This window comes from Danio aesculapii, chromosome 24 (assembly GCF_903798145.1).
Source record: "Danio aesculapii chromosome 24, fDanAes4.1, whole genome shotgun sequence".
NCBI classification, from domain to species: domain Eukaryota; kingdom Metazoa; phylum Chordata; class Actinopteri; order Cypriniformes; family Danionidae; genus Danio; species Danio aesculapii.
In genome coordinates this window covers 31,619,646-31,645,186 of record NC_079458.1, presented here as the reverse complement: position 1 = coordinate 31,645,186, position 25,541 = coordinate 31,619,646, and the positions used below count along the sequence as shown (strand labels likewise).

Here is a 25,541-nt window from a genome sequence, read left to right as displayed (position 1 = left end):
AGGCTAAACAGTGACAGAAAACAACTTTAATTAATAACCTAAAAAAGCATTTAGTTATGTCCCACCAAAACTTTTTCTGTCATCATTAGATTTTACAAGGAAGCCAAAATGCTTTTATAGACGTGATTTGAATGATGCGGGAGGCAATCTCTCTGCAAGTGTTATAAATGTTGGATTAACCTACAAGTTCAAAACGGTTATCATCCACGGGTCACGTGTGTTCCGAACTTTGGGTTGTGATCCGTTACACCCTACTACCCGTATCCCACATCAAGGGCACCAGAAGTGTTCTTTAATACACTGAACACATCAAGTACATTGTATTATTTTTTAAATACATAGTACTTAAGGCCACCTAATATAAATTGGGACACTTTATTTTATTTTCCTCTACCTTATGCACATACGTGGTAAACACCCCCTTAAATCTGAGTGCTTAACATGAACAAACCAATAATGTTTGTGTTCATGCATCAAACAGATTTTAGCTTGTTATAACTTGAGAACTTCCTGTCTGTCAAAGTATACTATAAAATCTGAAAAAAAAAAAAAACTATCTTTGGATAGGTGTTTACCCTGATAATCCCAGAGAAAACAACAACAACAAAAGGTTTAGAGTATATAATCTTTAGTTCTGAATGCAGTATGAAAATTATTTGCTGGCATTTATGGTAAACAAGAGCACCAAACATCATACCTTTTGATAAGCATAAATACAGTAAGGTGTTGCTAACCCACTGTTTTGATTACATAAACATACTCATCAGCTATTTTATGCAAATCTACTCCCTATACGGAATGCAGCTTTACTGGTTAATTCGAGATCACTATGGAAACCTTCCATGCTTAATTTTCGTTCACTTAAAGTACTGAATTAAATCCACCAGTCTGAATTCCAGCTCCACTAATGCATCCCCGCATTCAAACCGTCTTACAAAACACTTCTTACTCAAGGACTCCAGAAACGCTGTCAGGATGTAAAAGAGCAGAGTACAGGCACAACAAATGTGTTGCTATATTAATGCTATACTCAATCGCAGAATTGATTTAGCTCACGCAAGCAAAGGAGTCAGTGCAGCGCACCAATTTATAAATGTACCCAATAGAGCTTTGGATGAAATCGTCACCCCGGTAAGTATTCGACAGACGTTCAGAGACGTGTTTTCACTGAGCTGTGGAGTGGGATAGAGCTCGTCTTACCTTGGTAATTGCAGATGTCTCCCACGCTGTTCTGACGCGTGATGTGGTGCCAGTAAGCGCTTCGCGGCAGAGATATCGACTTTGTTAATGTGCTCTCGTTTGAAAGAGTCTGTGAGGCAGAGCAGAAAATCATTGGGTTACAGTGGTTATATTTCCAGTCAAATCACTTGGAAAGGGTTTTACACAGAGGATTTCAAAGAGGGAGGCTGGCAGTAAACAGCAGCACCTCCATTAGACTGTTTTTGATCATCACTGATGACAGGTGATGTCACCGCAGCCTTTTAAAATAAAGCACTTATCGCAGCATTTTAAGAGAATTTGGATGAATAAAGATGCTAGATCAAGATTTGAGAGGAGCAACATTTCTGGCAGGAGTCCTGGATGGGAAGATGTGAGCAGAGAGCCATATGGTCAAGTCTCATCAGCCACCATTGAAGGCCTTAGAGATGACAGCACAGATTCACTGCCAGCAAGGCAGCGCAGTTTAAACAGTGCAGGAAAAAAAAGACCACCCGCACCACTGAACGATTCATCAACCTTGCTGGAGTGCGGAGAAAAGCCCAAATGTGCTTTCAATGATACATTGATTGCAAAAGTGGCATGATCACATTTTACCGTTCAGATGCAGAGCTGTTGTGGATGTTAGCTCCAACTCAGGATGATTGCAAATATGTGAATCTGCCTTCGTTTCTGCAAAACCTAATCTAAATGGATAGTTCACTCAAAAAAACAGCACTTGCGCACCCTGAAGTGGATCTAAACATTTATTTTTATTTTTATCTGCATATATAATATAATGTATTTTGAAGAGTATTGGAAACCAGTTTAGTTTTCTTTGTTTTTTTAATGATTCATTTTATTTAATAATTTGAATAAAATTATTCTGTTCGTAAAGATGGCATTTATTAAATGTAAAAAAAAAGTGAAATAGTTAAATACTTATTTCTTAAATATTTATTTATTACTTATTGTATGTATTTTCAAATGGAATTATTACTCCATTATTGCTTTTATTACTATTACCATTAATAATAATATTAATAATAACAAAATTGTTATTTTAGAGTGATTTCTGAAGGATCATGTGACTCTGAAGACTGGAGTAATGTAATGTTTTTTATTTATTGCCATGTCAGCAACCAAGGCTATTTTCATGGCAAGAACATTTCAATAATAAATAAACAATTAAGAACAACAAACAAATAAATACACAAGTTAAATTAGATTTTTAGTGTTAATACATGATAAAAAATATTCTACTGAGCCCAAACTTTTGATGGGTAGTATGTATGTGTATATGTATATATGTATATATATACACATATATACATATACATATACACATACATACTACCCATCAAAAGTTTGGGCTCAGTAGAATTTTTAAATGTCATTGCACTACAAAATAACTGTTTAAAAGGAGTTTAAAATTTAATTGAATAATTTATTCCAGTGATTTTAAAGATAAATTTAAAAGAGGACTAGAATGCATTGGAAAATAATAAATTACATGAAATCCATCTTAAAATCCATCTTGAAATCATATATATATATATATAATATATATAATATATATATATATATAATTCCTGCATGAAAGTGACGTGCTAACATGAAAAATGGGATCATGAAAGGAACCTTAAAAAGCAACTCAGTAAACACTTTAATCATATTCATATTATTGTTTTATTCAGATTAAGGCAAATAGTTAGATTACTGATGCCCATGTAAATGTAGTCATCGTTATAATTTTATTAACATTGCTATTATTATTATCATTATTATTATTATTGTTGTTATTATTACAAAAATAATAGTTCTGAGTATTTCTACGTTCTATGGCCATATAACATTTAATTAGACCACATGTATTTCACTGTCTGATACATTTTCTATGTATTAAATATGTGTGCCTCTGTTGCGTAGCAACATTTTGCTAACAAAAAAACTTCCTGATGGCAAAAGTATGACTTTACTTCAGGTGTGCCTAATAACACAATTTTAACTGCGGAGAAACAAACTTTGCTCTCCCACTTGCCAAACATAATGAGGTACACAATTATAGGCTAATTACAAAAAAGATAATATTTTTAGGATAATGGCATAACATATGACAACAGACATTCAGAGCTTAATTCTAAACTGTTCAATCTCTAAAAACCCTAATAAATTGTTAAACCTAAAATATAGCATAACAAAAATTTGGCTCGGTACAGTCTTAAGTGAATGTAAGCATGGGTGCTGAGGCTATTCTAGTAGTTCTATTGTTAAAGGGGTCATGAACAGCCTTTATTTATTTAGTGGTGATCTGAAAGACTTTGTTTTTTACTATACTATAATGTTTTTCCTTTTACCATAATGTCATCAAGATTTTTACATTGAAAACATTTTCATTTTGACAAAACAGGCCATGTTTGTGCTGTTTTGACTTCCCCATCAGAGCACACAGTTTGAACGGATGTAGCTGATTTTATATGGAACTAATTAATGTTTGGTTCTTGAATAATCAAGCACTGGTCAAGCCAGTTCACCAAATCATTCAAAACATTCACATTTTAGCAACCTCAAAGTAGTGTGATTAGAGAGAATATGGTTCGATATGCTCTATAAATCACTCTTGTAGTACTTCAATGTCATACACTGATCAATGTGCACAGCTGAACATGCTTAAAACAAAAGCGTCAAGAACTGGTTTTAACCAGTTTTAAAATCACCAGTACAATGAACAACAACTTTCATTCAGGATGTACTAAGAACTGGAGATATTGACTGTCTGTTTTTAATTACATAAATGCATTATTCCTTCCATCTAAAGCTTCTTCAAATGCATTGAAAGCATGTTTTTTGTAAGTATGCGTTTTCTTGAGAATCAAACTCTTGACCTTGCTGTTGCTAACGTCACGCTCTATTGGCTGAGCTATAGGATCACATACACTAAGTGCATCATTTTTGAAGCTACTCGACCAGTAGTGAAGTGCAGTCCAGAATTAGTTGATGCAGCTGCATTTCTTAGATTCTGTGACCTGGATTTACGCAACTAAAAAAAAGTTGATACATAATAGGTACAGTGAAAGGCAAGCTGCAATACTGATCTACAATTTCAACATTTTCTTCAGGCAATATTTTTCATCTTTTTAAGGTATGGTGTTGTGGATTTAAGCTAAATCTACACTAGTGTTCTTTTGTTTTAAAACCTCAACACATCTATACTTGAAAATGGAGACATTTGAAATGTTGCATAGTTAATTTTAGTTTGACAGTTCTGGTTTAAATTTTCTTTTTACTGTAGAATAAACAAGCTTTTAAGAGTGGCTGCTCACATTCACTCACTGTTAAGGGTTTCTGGTAGGGCTGGGCTGGGACATTCAGAACCTATAATCGATCTAATTTTTCCAGGTCAATTTATTTGTTCCAGAAGGCTGATTTATAGTTCTGCAGCCACTTTGCAGCCTCATCTGATTTCTGGTCAAGTACGATGGACCTACTCTTGAGCCTACATTGACGAGCTGCGTCAAAGATGCCTTGAGATGGCATGTTTTCAATTACATTCAAATTTATTTACGTTAAAATATTTGTTTACAGAAGGTGCAAGAAATGCACTGTATAAAATATATTACAGGATATACAATAGTTGTTTTATTTAAAAAGATGCTGCTTATTTTCTATTTTTAATATGAAAAACATTGAAAATAATAATTATTTTTGTTTCCAAAAGTGGCAAGTTATTTATTTTCACTTTTTTAAAAGAAAAAAGTGACTGTTGGTTTCAGGCCATAGATATTTACAATAGATGTCGCCTACCCTGTTGTTGTCTATTGGAAGGAATGCGTCAATAAAGCCGCCATTTTAGTACAGGGTAGCGCTCCTTTGAAAGGAATGCGGGACCAAGATGCAGTGGAGGACTGTGGCCATCCAGTGCCAGATATACACATAAATACATATATCTATGATCGGGAGTTTTCCCGGTGGTCATTATGCAAATTTTCTTTTAATTAAGAAAATTATAATTTTACATCACTTTTCTACATTGATGGATAAGCTAAGTGACCGAACTGGCATTGCCGATAAAGAGCGTGTGTTAAATTTGATCTAATCCGTGTCCTGAAAGACACCCTCTCTCCTGCTTTTACTTCTCATTCTAATGGAGGGAGCGATTCATTTGTGAATGAATCTCCATCATAAACGACTCGTTCACTTAACCTACAATAATACAAGTTTTTAGCACCGCAGCATCTTTTGCATTGTCTGCTTATTTTATTTAACCAATCTAGTATTTAGTACGAGTTGGTGCTGCTTTGCCTTGTGGATAGTGTCGTAAGTGACTGTATTATCATCACTAACATTATTTGTTTAGCACAAAAGTTCATAACATATAAAAACGTAAAAAACGAAATCTTACCTAAATGTTCTGCCTTTGTTTGCTCGCTACTACACCCGTACACAGTGCTAAAGTCCAGCATCTTCACGTTGGCCACTGTCTTGACTAGTGCGGTTGAATGACATTTGTGCTGGGAGCACAGTACTAACGTGGCGGTGCTATTGACGCATGCTCAGGGTCCGTATGCGATATCTAGTGTATATATCTATGGTTTCAGGCAATGTCAGTTTTTATTTCAGTTGTACAGCATTGATGTTCAATAATGAATCATAGACAGTAGATAGTGTTTCCTTCAATTATTTTAAAATCAAGTGATGCACTCTTCATTCAAACATCTCTCACTTGTAATATGTGAGCATATTCAGTGTACAAAACTTGTCAGTGAACTATGAGGGCATTAAAAACTAAAATAAAAAAATTAATAAAATAATCATTCACTAATCATAATGGAGTTAAACTGTTCAATTAATTGAGATTTTGGGGCCAAATCGCCCAGCCCTAGTTTCTGGATCATTGCTCTTTCTTTTCTGATTGCGTTAAGTTTTGTTTCATTTTTCTGACATCCCCACAAGTGAAAAAAAAACAGAGAAGGCAAAAGGCCATCCTAACGTTTTCTTTGTTTTAAAGTGTCTCAATGTTTAGTTTTTAGCTTAGTATATATTAAAATTTAGTGTAAATATACAAACCCATCACAGTTTCAATTAATGTCTTGAGTATTTTCTTTTTTTTTTCTGCATTATAATAACAATATCTGGAATGAACCCATGCATCACAAACGTCCACAATATATTATAGCACGGCTATCTTGACATAAAATGTAAAATCAAACAGCCATACATATACAGAAAAGTTAAACTACACAATTTATAGAGTCATAAATTACGTACTGGACAAAATATCTGGTTGCTAATCTAAAGACGTTTGTTAGCTTTAAAACAGAGTTCTTACACATTTTTTCCAAGTCCAATTTTAGCACTTTTCAAGAACTTTTCAGATGTGTTTTCAAAATTTTCAAGAACTTAACAAGTTTGACAAATTACATATTCTCATATATACGTATATTATACTGTTTAAATGCACATATTTCATACTACGTTATATCAGATGCTATTTGTTTGTAGTATTCAGTATAGTAAAGTATTCTAGAGAAAATTTAGATTTAGCTTCATGCCTGAAGCCCAACATTACTCTCTTTAATGTAATTTACTCGCATCTTAAATGTTAAAAAGATAAACAAATTATGCTACAGACTCCCGAGTTGCCATTTTATACAAAAGCAGAATATTTATTTAATTTGATTTAAATAGTTCATTATTATTACCCATTTACTTATTTATTATTATTAACCTTTATCATTTATTTGTTACTGTAGTAACAAATTATTATGAAAGTAACACTTTCAAGTTGCTTCAAGCACTTTATTCCAAATCTAAGCACTTTTTAAACCTTGGAAACACCAGATCAAAAGCATTTTCAAGGATTTCCAGCACCTATAAGTACCCAATTTAATTCAGTTTGGCTACCTATTATTAGTAGGCTATACATACTAAATCTATGGTATTTTATGATAAACATGTCAATAATAAACATACACTCACCGACCACTTTGTTAGATACACCTGTCCAACTGCTCGTTAAAGCAAATTTCTAATCAGCCAATCACGTGGCAGCAAATAACTAAAGTGAGTTTTGTCATACAGACATGGTCAAGACGATCTGCTGCAGTTCAAACTGAGCATCAGAATGAAGAAGAAAGGTGATATAAGTGACTTTGAATGTGGCATGGTTGTTGGTGCCAGATGGGCTGCTGATGGGCTGCTTCAGAAACTGATGATCTACTGGGATTTTCACGCACAACCATCTCTAGGATTTACAGAGAATGGTCCAAAAAAGAGAAAATATCCAGTAAGCGGCAGCTCTGTGGGCACAAATGGCTTGTTGCTACCAGAGGTCAGAGGAGAATGGCCAGACTGGTTCCAGCTAATAGAAAGGCAAAAGTAACTCAAATAACCACTCGTTACAACCGAGGTATGCAGAAGAGCATCTCTGAATGCACAACACAACCAACCTTGAGTCGGATGGGCTACAGCAGCAGAAGACCACACTGGGTGCCACTCCTGTCAGATAAGAACAGGACTGAGGCCACAATTCACACAGGCTCACCAAAGTTGGACAATAGAAGATTGGAAATACGTTGCCTGGTCTAATAAGTCTCGATTTCTGCTATGACATTCAGATAGTAGGTTCAGAATATGGTGTCAGCAACATGAAAGCATGGATCCATCCTGCCTTGTATCAACGGTTCAGGCTGATGGTGGTGGTGGTGTAATGGTGTGGGGGATATTTTCTTGGCACACTTTAAACCCATTAGTACCAATTGAGCATCGTGTCAATGCCACAGCCTACCCGAATATTGTTGCTGACTATGTCCATCCCTTTTTGACCACAGTGTACCCATCTTCTGATGGCTACTTCCAGCAAGATAACATGCGAATCATCTCAAACTGGTTTCTTGAACATGACAATGAGTTTACTGAACCCTCCACAGTCACCAGAACTCAATCCAATAGAGAACCTTTGGGATGAGGTGGAACGGGAGATTCGCATCATGGATTTCCAGCTGACAAATCTGCAGCAACTGCGTGATGCTATCATGTCAACATGGACCAAAATCTCTGAGAAATATTTCCAGTCCCTTGTTGAATCAATGCCACAAAGGATTAAGGCAGTTCTGAGGGCAAATGAGGGCCCAACTCTGTACTACAGTACAGGGTGTACCTAATAAAGAGACCGATGAGTGTAACATTTTATAGGTTTTATCTTGTTCTCATATGAATAATGGAAAAAAAAAGTTTTCTTCCCTCAATGCCATTTAATTAGTTGTTTATAATGAACACCATTTAATCATATACAGTTTTCTATAAGGTTATACATATACTTTTTGCTCAGTGTTAATGGAGCTTTTAAAAACCCATGTTAAAAGAAAATTCACAAGTGTAAATTTAACCATATACTCTATAACACATGAGAATCATCTACAGAATTATGTTCTGTACATTTTGACTCTACCTGTGAGCTTTTTTCCATCTCCATCATCATGCGTTCGTGTTGCTCTGCGATCGACAGCGTGGCAGAGTGAACTCTCTGATAGATCATCTCACCTTCTCTGGTCTGAAACGTGAACAAACCCTCCCCGGTATCACACATCCTGGAAGAGAACAACACACGCAAACACACACATCTGTCAAGCAATAACAGCTTGTATTATTTTTCACAAAACTCACTCTCTGGTTGTAATAGTAGGACTTTAAAAGGCAGCCTGCAGGAGAAAGCATATGTTAAATGTTGAGCACCTTCATGAATCAGCGAATCGATATCCAGACCAGGAGAATCAGGACTATTGGATTTAGGATGAAAACATCTTGTCAGACAAAAGCAATTCCTACTAGAAATGAGTGTCGTTCACACACCTCCCGGACTCGAAAGTGAACCAGGTGGAGTCTCTGCCGTATCTCCTTAGGGAGTTGAGAGGCCACATGACCAGCTTGACTCTGGCATTATGAATGTCCCAAAGGTAGATGTTCTCGTGAGTGATTTGCATCGTACACTCTCCGTAGATGTCCAGGTTTGGGGTCGGCATCAAGTATACGTTAAATCTCTCTGTACAAAGAAGAGTAGATGAAGAAAAATTATAATGAGTCAGAATAACTCCAGACTGAGGGTTTGTTGAAATTTTGTTAAATTAAATAATATAAACTAGCTCATTCTGCATCCTAACCCGTAATAAAATAAACCAAAATAAAATAAAAATATAATAAACAAAAAATTTATTAAAATAATTAAATAAAAACATTTAAAAATACAATAAATAAGAAATAATTAAATTAAACAATACTAAATTAAAAATTATAAAAAATAAATTAAAATTAAAATAATACAAATATAAAAACAAAATAAATATAAACTAATAAAATTTAACAATGTTAAATTAAAAATAATAAAATTAAAGCAAGTTAAAATATATAAAAATACAATAAAATAAAAAATTATAAAATTAAACAATACTAAATTAAAAAATATAATAATTAAATGAAAAAAAATATATTAATTTAAAAAATACAAATATAAAAACAATAAAATAAAAATAATAAAATTAAACAACATTAATTAAAAATATAACAAATAAATAAATAGAAAATGAAATAAAATAATATAAGAAATAAAAATAAAAAAATAATAACATTAAATATTAAATTAAAAATATATAAAATAAATGAATGAAATTTTTTTTATAAAAAGTCCCTTCATTCTCATTCAACTGATAAAGCAATAAGTCAAAAAAATAAAAAATAAATTACATTAAATTAAAAATATTTAAATTAAATAAAATATAGTTAAATAAAAAATAAATCAAATTAAATAATATTAAATTAAAAACATAAAAGTGTAATGAAATGAAACAAAACAAAATAAAATAAAATGTCAGCTCATTCTGTCCTAACAATAAAAGAAAATAAGCCGAAAATGAAAAAAAATAACATAATAAAATAAAAGTTACTAAAATAAATAATATTAATTATATATATATATATATATATATATATAAAATTAAAATTAAATAATTAAAACACAAAATATCAAATAAATAAACAATAATAAAATTAAACAATATTAAATTAAAAATTAAATAACATGATATAGAATAAATGAAACAAAAATACAAATATAAAAAACTAAATAAAAAATAATTAAATTAAACAAAGTTAAATTAAAATATAAAAATGAAATGAAACAAAATAAATAAAATAAATTAAAATAAAACAAAAAAAAGTTCATTCAGTGTCCTAACAATAAAAGAAAATGGGCAGAACAATTATAAAATAAAATAAAATAAAATAAAATAAAATAAATAAAATAAAAAATAAAAAAAATAAAATAAATAAAATAAATAAAATAAAATAAAATAAAATAAAATAAAATAAATAAAATAAATTACATTTCAAAATTAAATAACATGAAATAAAAAAAAATAAAGCAAAATAAAAAAGTTATTTATTCATTTTCTTTTCGGCTTAGTCCCTTTATTAATCTGGGGTCGCCACAGCGAAATGAACTGCCAACTTATCCAGCATATGTTTTACACAGCGGATGCCCTTCCAGCTGCAACCCATCACTGGGAAACACCCCCCCACACACACACACACACACACACACTACGGTCAATCTTAGTATACCCAATTCACCTACACATGTCTTTGGACTGTGGGGGAAACCGGAGCACCCGGAGGAAATCCACGGCAACATAGGGAGAACATGCAAACTCCACACTGAAACGCCAACTGACCCAGCCGAGGCTTGAACCAGCGACCTTCTTGCTGTGAGGCGATCGTGCTACCCACTGCGCCACCGCGTTGCCATAATAAAATTAAACAATATTAAATATAAAAATATAAAAATTGTATAAAATGACATAAAAAATTATAATTAAATAGTCACCTCATTCTTCCTAACCCCTGATAAAAAAAATAATACCAACCCCCCCCCCCCCAAAAAAAAAAAAAAATAAATAAATATGAATAATAGCTTTATAAAAGTTTCTCAAAATATGGTGAAATATAGGTGAAAATAATGCTACATACAGTATACAGTCAGGGTAAATATGTTTAGGTAAAAGCTGAACTACATTTAATCTGATCTGTACTTAATCAAATATATAAAATAACAACAAATAAATACAAAATACAAAATGTCATACAAAATGTTATCTGTAATGTGACATTTTAAAATTAAACAAGGTATTTGATGAATATAAATATATATAGAAGATGACCTTTTTTCTGTCTGCATCAATAAAACTGGTTGTTGTTTGCCAGATTCAAGCCATGAAACCCATGAGGTCAAGGTTGCAAATAATAAAGCATATTTTGCAAGAAGTGACGTTTTTTAATATAATTTGATCCAGACATGTATCCTGCTGAATAACAAGCACAGATGAAGCGCAGCCAATAAATCTTGGAATTTAGATTAACAAAGTTGACTGACAAAATCCAAGTGGAAGTACCTGAAGTAAAGAAATGACCAAGGTTCATCAACCTCAACATCTCTGACAGAAATTACCAGTTGTCATGTGTGAAAGAAAATTCATGAAAAGGTTCCCGACCGCACTTTGATTGACGTTTCTTTTAATAAAAAGTCAATTTGCTTAAAAATGTTGTGATACGGTCCATTCAGCTGTCAAATCTACAGACATCTGGAGTGAAAATGCAGCTTTTATTTGGGCAGCTGAAAGATTTGCTCTGCCTGAAGATGACAGAATTAAAGCAGATCTCGAGAAGATTTCAACAGAGCCATTTTACATGATTATTATTTCCCCCACTGACTATTCTCCCTTCTCGCAGATGCGGCTCCTGCAGTGCGCAAAGGTCAATAGATTGTTGCCATAGAGCTGCAGTTGATCCAAACCACAGCTGAAGTAACCACACCATCTCAATTAACTCCAAAAGACAAGGGTGCACTTCATAATCCAAATTAATAGTGCCTAATTATACCTAATGCTTCAAAATAAGCTATGCGTCTCTGGAGAGGAAGAGGCAAATGTAATGTGGGGGGCTATTTTAGGGATTGTGAAAATTAACTCTGATTTAATTATCGCGGGCCGCCGTAGGAGGGGTCTAATTGAAGCGCAAATGGCAAACTCTCTGCTCGTTATTCCTCAGCTGTCGAACAGTGGAGAAATGATCATTTCGCTGACCTCCAGCTGATATAATCATATACGCATCCAGCTCTCGTTATGAAAACAAATCAATATTTGCCTGTCATTTGATTGAAAAAAAAATGTGATGATCACTCTGTATGGTGTCTGCGAGCAGCTTAATGCTTGAATGCTCCAGCCGCACTTGGAGATGAACCTCTATTGATTTTCTAAATTATGTTTAAAAACAACTCCTGTATAAACACAGACAATCCTCAGACTGAAACAATCTGATCTTGGAAAAGAGACGAGGATGCCTAAAGCAATGGTCCACAACCGTTGCTGTTTCTGAATGGACTGTTCTTATTCTTCTGTGTGATTTCAAAAATTAAAAAAGTAACCCTTTAGCTTAACCCCCAGGAGTCCGAGGTGATTTTGGGGCTCCTAAGATGTTTTGACATGCCCTGAAATTTGTGCTTATTTCAGCTATTTATTACATAGTATTGGCCAACATGTGTGTTTTTGTTTTTAGCACAAACTGTGTTACAATAATATATGAGAAATACTGATGTACAAGCTTGTGTTTTTTAGAAAAAAAAATTATGCGTGGTTATAGGTTTTGGAGAAAAAAAAATGTGGTTGAAATGAGGATCCAAAAAAAAACACACTGAATGTGCGTGACCAAGACTTTTGAGTAACCAGTCTTGTAGGCTAGAATATTTACTTTCACAATTATGTTAAAAAAAAAAGTTTCTCTCATTCACAGAAAACATTACAATGATTTACATTTTGTAAAGTCTATTTTAGGTCATGTCAGCTGTATGCATGTGAGTGACAACGGTCATAATAATTCACAACCTGGAACGACAAAAGACAATCCCCCACTGGTTAATGTTCACCCATCAAGGGCATAGTAAAGCAATATTTATCTGCAAAAGCTAGCCCAAACTAAATGATTGTTGTAGTACTTGCTGTATTATGACCATGTAAACACTCTGGGTAAACAAAATACAGTGCTCAGCATATATAAAGTACACCCCTCAAAAACCTATCTTTTAAATTCATATTTTAATAGGAAGCTATGCAATATTATATTTGTGTATATACATTAGATTAGTCAGTACTAAAGCCAAATCTGGAGCTTTTGATAAACAGACAACGGTCCAAAAACTAGTACACCCAAATTTATATGTTATAGAAAAATATTAAATACAAACTTTAAAAAGAGGAAAAAAAATCAAGAGAAGGAAAAAAACTGAAACATTTTGAAATTTTGTAGTTTGTAACATTTCATACCATTTACTATTGGCTTATTACCAGCCTATTATTAAAATAGTAACTGTTAATTAGCATTTATAATGCATTATCTTATTTTACATCCCTGATACTATACCTAAACCCAACCTAATAACTATTAATAAGCAGTTAACTAGTAGTTCATTGAGCTAAAATACTTAATAAGGTTGGTAATAGAGTGAATTGTACATTTAAAAAATGTGACCAAAAATAAATAAATTAAATAAAATAAAAATGGCATCTTTATAAATGTCACTAACTCATTCAAGTTCACCAAAAGGTTGGTCATGCATGAAAGGACATGATAATGCAGAGAATTGAATGGAATTGCTCACCAGGGTAAAGATCTTAACTCAGCATACAGTGTGTTCGAGGTTTAAGACAAATTGGAGACTGAAAACATTTACAGTGACCAAACCATTGATCAGCAGAAATAATCAAAACGAATTATGTAAAATATTAATAATTTGATAAGCTTTCTCTATTATCTAATTTTATACTACTTGATATGAATTTTATATTTGATTATTATATTATATTACTGTAGGTTGCCAAAAAAGCAACACAATTTTTTTTTCAATCATAGTTAAAATGAGTTCTTTACAATAAAAACTTTAGAGTCTTCCTGTTACCATCTTCCTGGAAACATTAAGCAGATATTCTTGTGAAAAATATCTTTAAAATGCATCAAATTTCCAATAATTTTGGTTTTGGGAGTCAATAGCAGCAGACCAGCATCATTAGGACTTGCAGTATGATGATCAGTTCTTATCTAAAGGGGCAAAGAACAGTAAACTTCCATAAAAGCCTTTGCTTTCAAACTTCTGTTATAGACTTGTCAATGGTTGACTGCATTTATACAATATAGTCCACACGATAGGGAATTTGACAACTGTATGTATATTTGATTTCTGTGGGAGACTAGTGAGAGATCTGTCTTTGTGCTACATTCATTGCTGTTCTTTAAATTCCATCACTGTGTTTTTACAAAATAAGGGACTTTAAGTGTGTTGGTTATTTTGTAAAACACTTCTGCACTGCAAAAAAAAATAAATAAATAAATAAATTCTTACTTAGATTTTATTGTCTTGTTTCTGGTACAAATAATCTAAACCAAAGAAGCATTTTCTAGACAAGCAAAAACTACTTTGTTTTTAAAAAATAATTTCAAAAGTAAGTGAGTTTTCCCGTAAAAAGCACCTACACTCTCAGAAATAAAGGTACAGGAGCTATCACTGAGGCAGTACCTTTTCAAAAGATAGATATTTGTACCTGAAGGGTCCACAATGGTACCTCAAAGGTACATTTTAGGTACATTTGGGCACTAATATGCACCTTTGAGGTACTACTGTGGACTCACAGTAGTGAGTTTGTACTGTGATACAAATCTGTATCTTTTGAAAAGGTACTTCCCTAGTACAGCTCCTGTACCTTTATTTCTGAGAGTGTATGATGAAAATCAACTTGTCAGCAGTTTGGACAGAACTGTGTGTATATTGTTTTTTTTATTTGCAGACGTTAAAATAGGATTCAAATCCCAGGCCCACCGCAATGTGTTCGTGTAAACTGCAAACAGCAGAAAAACATCAAATAAACTTAATTGGTATTTTTGACTAGTGACCTTATTTCAGCCTCATCCGTGTCTGTCTCCATCACTGACTGCTGTTTATCTAATAGTAGGAGAAGCAGATACGCATGTCGAAGTGGTGGGCGGGGAGCAACAGCTCATTTGGATTTAAAGCCACAGGCTACAAAAACAGCTACATAGCCTTCAGACACCAACATGTGCAGATTGTACATTGTATAATAAATAATCTGATGGGTGTTTTGAGCTAAAACTTAACAAACACATTCTGGAGACACCTTGTCTTATCTTACATCTTGTAAAATAGGTGCACTTTAAAACAAGCTAAATAATATGCCTATGAGATAAGCAAAACAATTTAGTTTTTTTCCTTTTGACACAATTATTTAGCTTACCCCACTGGCAGATTATTTTTCTTGTTTTAAGGAAAAACTCACTTAATTTTTACACCTTAAACAAGACATATGTTTTGCTTGTCTAGAAAATGCTTCCTGATTTAAGATTTTTTTTTGCAGTGTACTAGCATGATACAGCCACAATAAAAAAATCCTTCAAATTTTGATGATGAAGATTATTAGAAAATCTGAATGATTGGTTGGTGTTATAAATTGCCCTATAATTTTGGTTTCTGAAAGTGCTTTGTTGTATATTAATGAACGATATTAATACTTTATTATTGTATATTAATGAATAAATAATACTAACCACTGAATATGTTCGACCCCGTAAAGAACAGTAATTTAATTTCTGCACAATAACCAATTCTAGAGCAGATTTGCGTTTTTTACTTAACGGTCAAACTAACTAACTTATCCAGCAGCACAACTGATCTGAAACCCCTGCCTTTAACCATTTGGCCAAACGCTGCCTCATTCATTCAAGAAGCAACGAAATTGCGTTGGCTTAAGATTTCTCGCTCATTCTCTAAGCGTTTTTCTCCTTCTCGCTGAGGTGTCATGCGCATTCATCGTGCTTTTTCTTCTGCGCATAATCTCATCCATCTCTATGACAAGCTTCATTATGGCCTGATGCTACTGATGCACGGCAGTGGCCATTAGTGCTTAGTAAAGACCTTGGCCCGAGCAGATCATTTATAAACATGAGAACGACCTGCAGGGACTGTGTTAAAACAAACACATTTGGTCCATGTAATAGAATCATTTAGGCAGCACAGAGGAAAAATCGCCCAAAAGCCAGGCTCTAATTGGATACTGACCGTTCTGTTTCCCTCTGCACCCTGCTGCTAACAATTCCGGTTCTCCCAGGCTGATGTCATTAAGTCGCTGCCCAGACACTCCAAACACAATAACTTCCACCACTCCTCAGCCTCCAGCTCTGCGGACACACACATTCACATCGTCATGTTCATATGCAAACATGCAGGAAAACAAACAAACAAACAAACAAACCTGGAGATTTAGCAGTAATCTAAACATAGTCCGAAATAAAGGTTCAAAAACTGTTACTGTGGTGGTAACTTTCCAAAAGGTAGTTTATATTCCACAAAAATATTTGTCATCACATTTGGGTAAAACACACAAATTATAAAATGTTTCAAAATATTTAGGAAATTTTATGTAGTTGGGAATATTTTTTAACCTGTTACTAATTAATAAATAAATAAATAGTGCACAAAGCACTTGTTATGCTATAGTATTATCACTAAATATCAGGTGTCTATGTGTACAGAATTGTGACCAGTAAAAAGGAAATTGGCTTGAGGTCCTTTTTCTTTTCAAATCCTCTTCCAAATATTCTCTACATTCTCTTATAATATTATATATATATAATATATATAATATATATATTATATATATATATAATATTATAATATATATATTATAGATAGTACCTAGAATAGATAGATAGATAGATAGATCGATAGATAGATAGATAGGATAGATAGATAGATAGATAGATAGATAGACATCTATCTATCTATCTATCTATCTATCTATCTATCTATGCTATCTATCTATCTATCTATCTATCTATATATATAATATATATATATATACATACATACACGCACGCACGCACGCACGCACGCACGCACGCACGCACGCACGCACACTTAATTGATTCAACATACAAGTATTTAAAATGTCCAAATGTACATGGTACCTAAAAAATAGAAAAAGGAACTGCCCAGTGAAAGCTTTATGTTCTTTATTCTGAGAGTCCAGAAAACAACTGATTTAGCTGATGATAAAGGGTACTTTTTGTCCAGTCAGCCTTTCTAAGCATGAATAGTGGATGTTCAGAGATTTATGAAACTAAAGCAGGCCGTGGTGCTTTCCAGACACAAGGAGTGCATTTGATGGACAGACCAGACACATAGAAGTGACAGACAGACAGGCAGATCGACAGTCAGGTTCATAGGTGTGGACACGGTGTCTAAAAAATACGCCAAGTGCCAAATGAGAGTAAAAAAAACAGGCTGCAAGCAGGAAACGAATTACTGACCCATTTTAGCAAGCACAAATGATGGAAGCACATCATAGAGGATTGCATCAGCATTCAGTTTGTGTTGTTTGCAGAAAATGGAATTTTCAAAGCAATTTTGTACATGTAGAAAGCATGCAGTGAAGAGTCTTAATTTAGAATATAATATGTCTAGATGTCATCAGAGTATGGAAAGGATTTAATTTTGCTCTTCCATTGTTTTTGTTTTGCCGCTTTTTTTGTTTCAGGAACTCTAAGCCACGTCAAATGATGGCTGTTAAGTTTAAGAGTGCTATTATTTTTCTTAAGTCAACATGTATGCTTGTGTGTTTGTGTCTGTGCACATGTACAGAGAAAATTTGTAAGGGGACAAATCTGTTTTACTTTATTTTTTGACCCATTCTCAATGTTTTTTGAAAGACTGTCAGTTATGCTAATCATGCCAGTGTTTATTTGTTTACACAATATCTAACACAGCTCTATTTCATTAAATATATACTAACTATTAATTTCAAAACAGAACATTCTTTCCCTGCACACACTAACTTTACTATAAAACTGGAAATCTGACAAGAAATGAACAGATTCTGTCAAAAAATAACACTTGTTTACACTTCACAAGGTACATGTAGTCAATCAAGTATTCAAGGGGCCTGTTTCATAAAAGTCATTGAGAAAAGTAGAGATTACAGTCAAAAACCTGACTTTAAAGAGCCAAACTAAACGTCCCACACTTAATTGGTCCATGACAGCAAGTAAAGATCATTTAATCTAACTAATAGTTTAGTTTGAATAACCTAGATAACTGCTCGTTGCACGTTACGGTCATGAAACCCCGAAGGTCGAGCATAGGATACATTGATTATGGCAACAACGAGAATTGGAAGATCTCTGAAATGAGACACCGCTATGTTCATAGCAAGTGAGAAGCGTGTTTTTTACATATATTAATTTAAACATAACAATCAAAAACTACAGTATGGCTTGCACCGAGCAGAGAGAAGGCTGAGAGGAAATTGCAGATTTTAAAATATAGGTCATTATGTAGGCCTATTAACGTTAAATTAAATTTGTCACAATACACTGAAACTGTTCTTGTGTACGCATGCGAGAGAGAATGCGTGCTTACTGCCAATTGTGGCTTGCAAATAAAAACATTTTAGGCATTGCAGGCTCCCTGTAACATTCAAAATGAGCTCAACGCAAGTTTAAAATAATAGCTACAAAGATCTGTGCACACAAGTGGCGGGATTTTTAATTTGTACCCAAAAACGCTGCAAATTTCTGCTTTCCCTTTGACACGTGCGTTTCCCGTGGCCCATGGAAAAATATCTTTATATTAAAGCGAGGCTACTGCTCAGCCCAGATCCATCTACTGATTATTCCACTCAGGGTTTGATGCTTTAAATCATTCTTTTAGCCCACTTCTTTAGATCAGTTAGTGCTTTCTTAATATTATTTTCTTAATATAAAATTTTTGTCATTGAGATCTTCAGGGTTAGGCCACATGTTTATCAACATCACTCCTTAAAGTCCCCCTTTTACTGTATAAGTGTAAATGTAATAGACAAAAATAACCCCTGCCACTGAGTCTAAGCCAGATTGGAATCGGCTGTGGTTGGCCCAATTTACCCAAAATAAATCAGCTGTGTCAATTATTCAATTGTTTGTTGTCAGCGGAGATATGTTTTTGATTTTGATATTGTTTTTGAACTGATATCATTGCAGAAGCAGAGGTTTTTGTACTGAATCTTAGGTTTGAAATATTGTTTTGCTATTGTGGGGTGTGTTAACATTCGTAAATGCTACAAAAACAATCCATCATTTTGTTGGGAGGTATAGCTTGTCTGTTAAGAAAATGTAAGCGTTGTGGATATGTGTTCACTGACTGCATGGGTGAAAACAACATGACGAGTGAATGATATGGCCACAAAAGACTGATGCTGAGCTAATTATGTTGGCTTGAGAGAAAGCTAACAAACAGTTATACTTCTCTGTCCTCGAAAACAAATGTATCTCTCCTGGGCCGTTCATGCTACATGGCCTAAATTTGGTCAAAACATGCCTTAGGCATTCAAGACTTATGCTATATCTCCCAATGCCAATCTGACTTATCGTTTTTGAAATATATATATATATATATTATATATATATATTTATATTTATGTCCTTGCGCAGTCTTGTTGGCTTTCTCAAGCCAACATCAAAGTTCTTCAACGAATTTTAGATTCTAGTTGTGTTTAGAGTTTTGAAAATGTAACTGGTTGGACAACCGTTTGTTAGCGACTGAAAAAAAACTGTAATAAATATCAATTTAGGAGTTTATTTAAAAGTCAAAGCTAATAGTTTGTTAATAGTAATAATTGAACCTTAAATAAAGTGTTGAAGTGTCAGTTTTTTTATTCATTAGAAAAAAGAAAAAGAAAATCAAACCATCATATTAGAAAGATTTCCAAAAGATTGTACTACAAAACAGTTCTTTAAGGTGTCAATATTCCAGTATTTACACAATTTTGGGATTAAAATAGTCTTGGAAGAAATTAAAGTAATTATTCCAAACTTGTAAGAGTGCCATATCTATAGCATCATTAAAAAACAAGCAAACACTAAAACGCATTTAAAGGCAGCATATTTCTGAACAGGGCATTATTAGCAGGTGTAACAATAGCTATTTTAGCCCCAGAGTGCACACAAAAGAAGAACACAAATAGCACCCTGTAGGAGTGGAGCATGTTGAGTAAGCGACTTCCAAGTATTTATATGACTTCCTGTTTTGTTTTATTGTTACTGGCAGTCAATTTAGAAAATTCTTCAAAAGCTTCTGGCTAATTGACAACAGCCTCATTCTAATGAGTAACGCTCGCAAATGAACATCCACTCAAACACAGACTGCAGTTTTAGTGCAATGACACAAAGCAGTGTGAGCACAAATTATGGAAACCACAAAATGAGCTTCGTCCACACCGTTTTCCATCTGACATGGCTTTGAAAGCTCAACATTATGAGATTACATTTGTCTAATTATGTGCCAACTAGTTTTCTAGCAGATTCATGACCTCGCCGTGCTTGCTTTCAGCGCAGCTTTTTTGAATAACAATGGATGTCAGTTTGATGATTCTCTAAGTATATTTCAGCTGAAGTAATTGAAGCTTAAAATGAACACGGTATCTTTTCACATTTTCATTTTGCCAGCTTAAATAATGTGAGCAGACACCATTCAAAATAGTCAATCAGAAGAAAAGATTCATTGTGATTTTACTTGTTCCAAAATGCATTTGTGTATAGTATAATAAAGTACGGTTGAAGGCAAAATCATTAGCCCTCCTGTCAAATTAATTATAATTTTTTTTAAATATTAATTTATCAAGTGCTCTTTAACAGAGAGATTTTTTCCCACACATTTTAAACATTGCTTTAATAACTAATTCTAATGCATTTCTTTTATGGTACATCATATTTTACTAGTTACTTTGCAAGATACTAGTATTTAGCTTAAAGGGCACATAAGGTTACCCTTTTTTCATATTTAATATAAGTTTTGTGTCCCCAGAATGTGTCTGTAAAGTTTCAGCTCAGAACACCCATCAGATTATTTATTATAGCTGTTTGAAGTGTCTATATTTTAGCTGGAAAAAAGTTTTTGCTGTTTTTTTGTACTGGCCCTTTAAGGCTAGTCTTCCGCCCACCGTTCCCTTGTGCCTGTCAGCAATCGTCGCCCTCGGCTGCCTCAGGAAGCAGATCTCACGTAACGTGTGCGAGAAATACTACAATAAGAACAATCAGCATTTGATAATTATTTTGTGGAGCTGCAACAATGAGTCACACACAGTGTCATTACAAAGTTCTCGCACACACTCAGCGAGGACACAAACACATAGCGCAGACACATACATGCACACAGAGAGAGAGAGAGAGAGAGAGAGAGAGAGAGAGAGAGAGAGAGAGAGAGAGAGGAGAGAGAGAGAGAGATGAGAGAGAGAGAGAGAGAGAGAGAGAGAGAGAGCGCATTAAGCTTTGCACTCGATTTGCACGCATATGTGACATGATACTGGTAATCTCCACTGCTGTATGGATATCTGTTATGTTAATGTACAAAATAAACCTGATTTAACGTCCACAAACCGGGATTGAAGCGTCTTCTTTTATAATTGTTTTGACACGCGGCTGTGCTGATGAAGTGAATCGCTGTAATTCATTTCACACGTGCACTGCTTAAAAAAATTTTAAACTTGTAAACCTCACTCTTGATAACGTTTGATGATGATTGATGAACCTAGCGAACTGAACACACCTTTTATTCCCGGCTGCTTTGCGCTCGTCCTCTCTTCTTGATATGATTATACACGTGACTACCTGTCCGCTCAGCTGTCAATCAATATTGGTGGGCGGGGGGACCGCACGCCTACGTAAAGTTGCGGTCGATCTGAAAACCGATCCAATTGGTCCACCGTTTTTATGTTGTTAAATTTGAAAAAAAAAAAAAGTACTGGGTGTGTTTATTTCACCCCAATACGACAGTTTATACACTATACTATACACATTTTTGTCCACTAAGCTATCCACTAAGCCACCATGCCTCCACACTTGGGATATATATATTAAAATCAATAACCCAAAATTTACAAGAGGGTTAATAATGTTGTCTTCACCTACATAATTTTAACTCTTGGATTCTCTACACTCAATAAAATGATTTGATGTTATTATAATGTTTAATATTTTTAGACATTACTTTTCACCCAGCCATTTGGTTTGTCCATATTTTACTCCCCTAAAAAAGGTTGAAACAACTGAGCATTTTTTATAATGTATCTAACTTGTCTAAATGATCATTGTCCACATTTTCTTTTCCTCCTCCTTTTTTGCTGCATTTTTTGCATGGCCTCTCTCCTGAGACGGTGACCTTTAAGTGTGTCTAAATTCACACACACTTTTGGGCCCACTGAGTGGAAAATTGGATAAACAAATACTTCATCAGCATGGCAAATTCTCAAGTGTTCAGGCAGCATGTGCACAAACACAAAGATGCCCGGTGGAATCACAGCACTTCACAGCACACCGTCTTCACATGGTTAATGGTTCACCGCAGCGCAGGAAATGAGAAGAACTACATGATAAAGAGTCCAGAGAGAGAAAATGGGTCAGGATGGATGAAATAGATTAGGACTGCAACAACAAATCAATGATAAAAATAATCGACGATGACCGTGTCAGTGACGCCACTTCATAATATAGTGAAAAACGCATTTTCTGATGTGGTAAGGAAGAAAAAAAAAACATATTTATATATTTATTGCTTTATACTTAAAGAAATGTTTTTAATTTAGCAAAGCAGAGCATCTTCATATTTAGATCATGGGAGTATTTACTGTTAAAGTCCTTTTTGAGACACATACACTGTATGACTTGCATTATTCTGCTGAAGAGAAATAAAGATTTTTAGGAAAACAAACGGATTCTGAAAGGGAATCAACACAGTCTAATTGTGATGGTCCAAAATCTACATTCAGGCATCTTCAAGGTAATCCAAATAAGTTTTTCTCTAACAAATAAGTCATTTTCAAGTGGGAAAAAAATTGTGTAAACACTTATGTTAATGCAGCTTCATCAGAGAGTTTCTATATATATTTCTATATATATTTGTTATTGAAGTTCCTTCCAAAGGAATTTTGGACCATCAAAAATCATCATGCATTTATTCATGTCGTATAATTACTTCAAGGTAAGCATTTTTGGAAATTAAATCCATGACCTTGACATTGCAAACACTGTAAAATGCAGATTTTGTATACATTATGAATATTTACACTGTCAGTAAGACTTTTTAATATTTTTAAAAGAAGACTGATTTTAAAATGCACTAATAAAAAAGCAGAATCGTCAGCAGCATTCCGCCTTTAGTGGTGTATGGTTTTTAGAAATCATAATAATATGCTGCTTTGCTTTTCAGTAAGCATTTGCTATTATTATAACATTGAAACTTGCAATGTTGTGATGCATATTATTTTTTCGGAAACGTTGATACATTTTCAGGATTTATTAATGAATTTTCAAAGTTGGTGGTTCATTCCGCTGTGGCAACTTCTGAAATAAAGACTAATGCTGAGTTCAGACAGACTATGTGATTTTAGCTCAGATTTTTACTCACCGAGAGGTTTTGAGAAATCGCCCCCAAATGCCAAAAACCACAGGCAAATCGGTGCTTGTTCACGTAAGTAACAACCACACAGTGTGAACTATAAATGAGAGAATTGCCATTGAGTCGCTGACACCTGTGAGACATTTGGCATGCTAAATATATGGAACTGTCAGTGATTCAAAATCATGCCTTGTGAAATGAGTTCTGAGCAAAAATAACATTGACGATTACCAAAAGCCAATGGAAGAGCACAGCAGTTATGGGTACCTGCAGGCCAGCGGGAGGGTGGGGGAGAAGTCAAAAGCGCTTATTTTCGGTGTATTTGGACCCAAGAAATTAAGGAAAAACTAGTGGAAATTTGGCAGGAGCACCCATGTCTTTTTAATGTGTCATCTGAGTAATACCACAACTAGCTGGATGAAGAAAAAAGTTAGAGATTTTTTAAAGAAAAAAGTTTGAGAAATTGCTAATTCCCTTCAAAAGCCAGCTGAGCAATATAAATACATTTTCACTAAACAAAAGATATATTACAAGACCTTGCGTTGATTCCATGTCACTTTTTGCGTTTGTTTGGTTGTGAGATGTAGTTGTGGACGAGACAACGTTGTCAGCAATTGTTCGTATTATAAAGTCATGCAATGTGAAACCCCATGTCATTGATACATCTTGCAGTGTAAACACAGTACAGAACGCTACCCAAGATAGTGATGCAGTGTGAAAACATCTGTGCCATGACTACTTTGAAAATCGCGCAGTCGGCATATGCCGAAGAAATATTAATGGATGAATGAACTTTCACTAGAACATTGGAATAAGGTAAAATTAAATGCATCCTTGCTGAAAAAAATATTGATTTAGATTAAATAAAAATCATATGTCATAGATAGCATTATACATTTATAGCATTTTTTTTAATAACTGTAATTAAAAAAAAAAAGATTTTTACATTTGAAATGTTTTCATTTCTTTTGATCTATCTCTCTTTTAAATGATGCTTTGCAATAATATATTTGTGAATACAGATCAGATTCATCAGTTCAAAGCCAAAACTAGAACTAATCTAATAATAAAAACTTAAGATATAAGTCCAAAAACTAGTAAACTCAAATTAATATGCTGGAAAGAAAATTCTATATTTGTATTTACTATTTTTTTTTAAGTAGTGGTAGTTGTAGTGGTAATTTTCTTTGCAATAACTGAATTGAATTTAAACATATTATTTTTCTATTTTTAAAGACATTAGGTGACCAACTTTTGTTTTAATTGATTGAACGGTTTAATTAAATTGTTTAATATTAAAAAATTTAATATATTTAAAGGCACTAAAACATGTTATGTTTTTTCACTGAGAAATGGACCGGGGTGTACTCATTTATGCTGAACAATATATACACAGTTGAAGTCAGAATTATTGGCCCCCTTGTTTATTTTTTCCCCAATTTCTGTTTAACGGAGAGAAGATTTTATCAACACATTTCTAAACATAATAGTTTTATTAACTAATTTCTAATAAATGACTTCTTTTATCTTTGCCATGATGACAGTAAATAATATTTGACAAGATATTTTTCAAAACACTTCTATACATTCTAAAGTGACATTTAAAGGCTTAACTAAGTTAATTAGGTTTACTAGGCAGGTTAGGGTAATTAGGAAAGTTATTCTATAACAATGGGTTAATTAGGTTAACGATGGTTAGTTCTGTAGACTAATCGAAAAAAATACGTCTTAAAGGAGGTAATAATTTTGACCTTAAAATATTTTTTAAAAATTTTAAACTGCTTTTATTCTATACAAATAAGACTTT

General features: G+C 33.6%; 1 protein-coding gene across 1 annotated transcript in view; it reads right to left on the bottom strand.

Annotated features, from left to right (window-relative positions):
* Positions 1-25,541, bottom strand: part of dok6 (docking protein 6) — a 144,180-nt gene that overhangs the window by 28,213 nt on the left and 90,426 nt on the right. Inside the window, 5 exon segments of the mRNA XM_056450139.1 lie at positions 1,201-1,309; positions 8,648-8,786; positions 9,049-9,238; positions 16,367-16,435; positions 16,438-16,485. Of these exon segments, the coding sequence (XP_056306114.1) occupies positions 1,201-1,309; positions 8,648-8,786; positions 9,049-9,238; positions 16,367-16,435; positions 16,438-16,485 (555 nt within the window).